The sequence below is a fragment of the Arachis ipaensis genome, chromosome B02 (assembly GCF_000816755.2).
Source record: "Arachis ipaensis cultivar K30076 chromosome B02, Araip1.1, whole genome shotgun sequence".
NCBI classification, from domain to species: domain Eukaryota; kingdom Viridiplantae; phylum Streptophyta; class Magnoliopsida; order Fabales; family Fabaceae; genus Arachis; species Arachis ipaensis.
The window spans coordinates 92,021,804-92,023,265 of record NC_029786.2 but is presented as its reverse complement, the minus strand read 5'-3'; the positions used below and the strand labels follow the sequence as shown (position 1 = coordinate 92,023,265).

Here is a 1,462-nt window from a genome sequence, read left to right as displayed (position 1 = left end):
TTATTATATTAGTTACAACACAATTTATACATTTTTTGGGTCTCTTTTACACACAAATACATATGATGGATTTGATTACTAAATTTGGGTATACACATATAACATTTTTTATATATATTACACTATATTTACATCAAATAATTCTAAAGTAACTTAAGAATTAAAAAAATATATATTCATAATTAATTCGCGGCGCACATCCCTCGTAGTATATATCTCTCACTTTAGAAGAAAAAAAAGGGGTAATCTCTATGTACCACACATTATATTAATTATACTTCATGCTCAAAATTGTTCACCAACATCCTCCTCCTTTTAAACCCCTCCACGCCCTCTCTTCTTTCTTCATAACATTCCTAAGCTATATTATTTCTCTAACATCTATAAAGCTACATCAAAACACACATACTCTTTAATTTTCCTAAGTTCCTTCTCCATTTTTTTTTTCATTTTTATTTGGCTTCTCGCATTTTCTCTCCTTGACATGATCATGGGAAGCTTTAGCCAATTTCCACCAATTTCCAAATGTAACATCGAAAACCGATCAAACCAGCACGTGGTGGCTTCGGACCTAGACGGAACGCTTCTCGTGTCGAGAAGCGCTTTTCCTTACTACATGCTTGTAGCCATTGAAGCCGGCAGCATGCTAAGAGGATTAGTTCTCTTAGCCTCGGTGCCCTTTGTATATTTTACGTACCTTTTTTTATCTAAGACACTGGCAATCAAGACCTTGATCTTCATTGCCTGTGCAGGCCTGAAGATCAAGAATATTGAGCTAGTGTCTCGGTCCGTGTTACCAAGATTCTATGCTGAGGACGTACATCCAAAAACATGGAGAGTGTTCAATTCCTTTGAAAAAAGGTACATTGTAACCGCTAGTCCAAGGATTATGGTGGAACCATTTGCAAAGACCTTTTTGGGTGCCGATAAGGTTCTTGGGACAGAACTAAGTGTAACAAAATCAGGAAGAGCAACAGGGTTTGTTAAGGAGCCTGGGGTATTGGTTGGTGAACACAAGAAAGAAGCTGTTATGAAAGAATTTGGGCCTCAAAGCTTACCAGATTTGGGACTTGGAGATAGTTTATCTGACTATGAATTTATGTCAATTTGCAAGGTTGGTGAATATACATATACGTACTCCCTCTTTTATATATTTATATATTTATTTATCAATCTCCTATAATATATGATATGATTATTAGAGAGAACTCATTTTAACAATAACGTTATTTGAAACTTCATTATGTTTTAAGGGTATTATATAGTGATGAGCGAGACACTATATTTGCAAGTATAAATCTAGATGGAGAGTCAACTAAGTAATTCATATTTATCTCAATGTTGTTTTTATCATTTACTCTTTTTTAAATACTTTCAGATTTTTGAGTGTTAATATTAGAGATATAATAATTTATTTATATTTTTCTATAAATATAAGTTCTTGAAATAAATAATTTTATGA

The 1,462-nt window shown here is 33.0% G+C and overlaps 1 protein-coding gene across 2 annotated transcripts in view; it reads left to right on the top strand.

The window, feature by feature from the left end:
• The window catches only part of LOC107625724 (glycerol-3-phosphate 2-O-acyltransferase 6), a 4,111-nt gene continuing 2,903 nt past the window's right edge, over positions 255-1,462 (top strand). For both annotated transcript variants that reach the window (XR_002357801.1, XM_016328426.2), the window contains exon 1: positions 255-1,114. Coding sequence is in view for 1 of the 2 variants with exons in the window: in XM_016328426.2 (XP_016183912.1) it covers positions 485-1,114 (630 nt within the window). In the remaining variant the exon portion in view is untranslated. The remainder of the gene's footprint in view (positions 1,115-1,462) is intronic.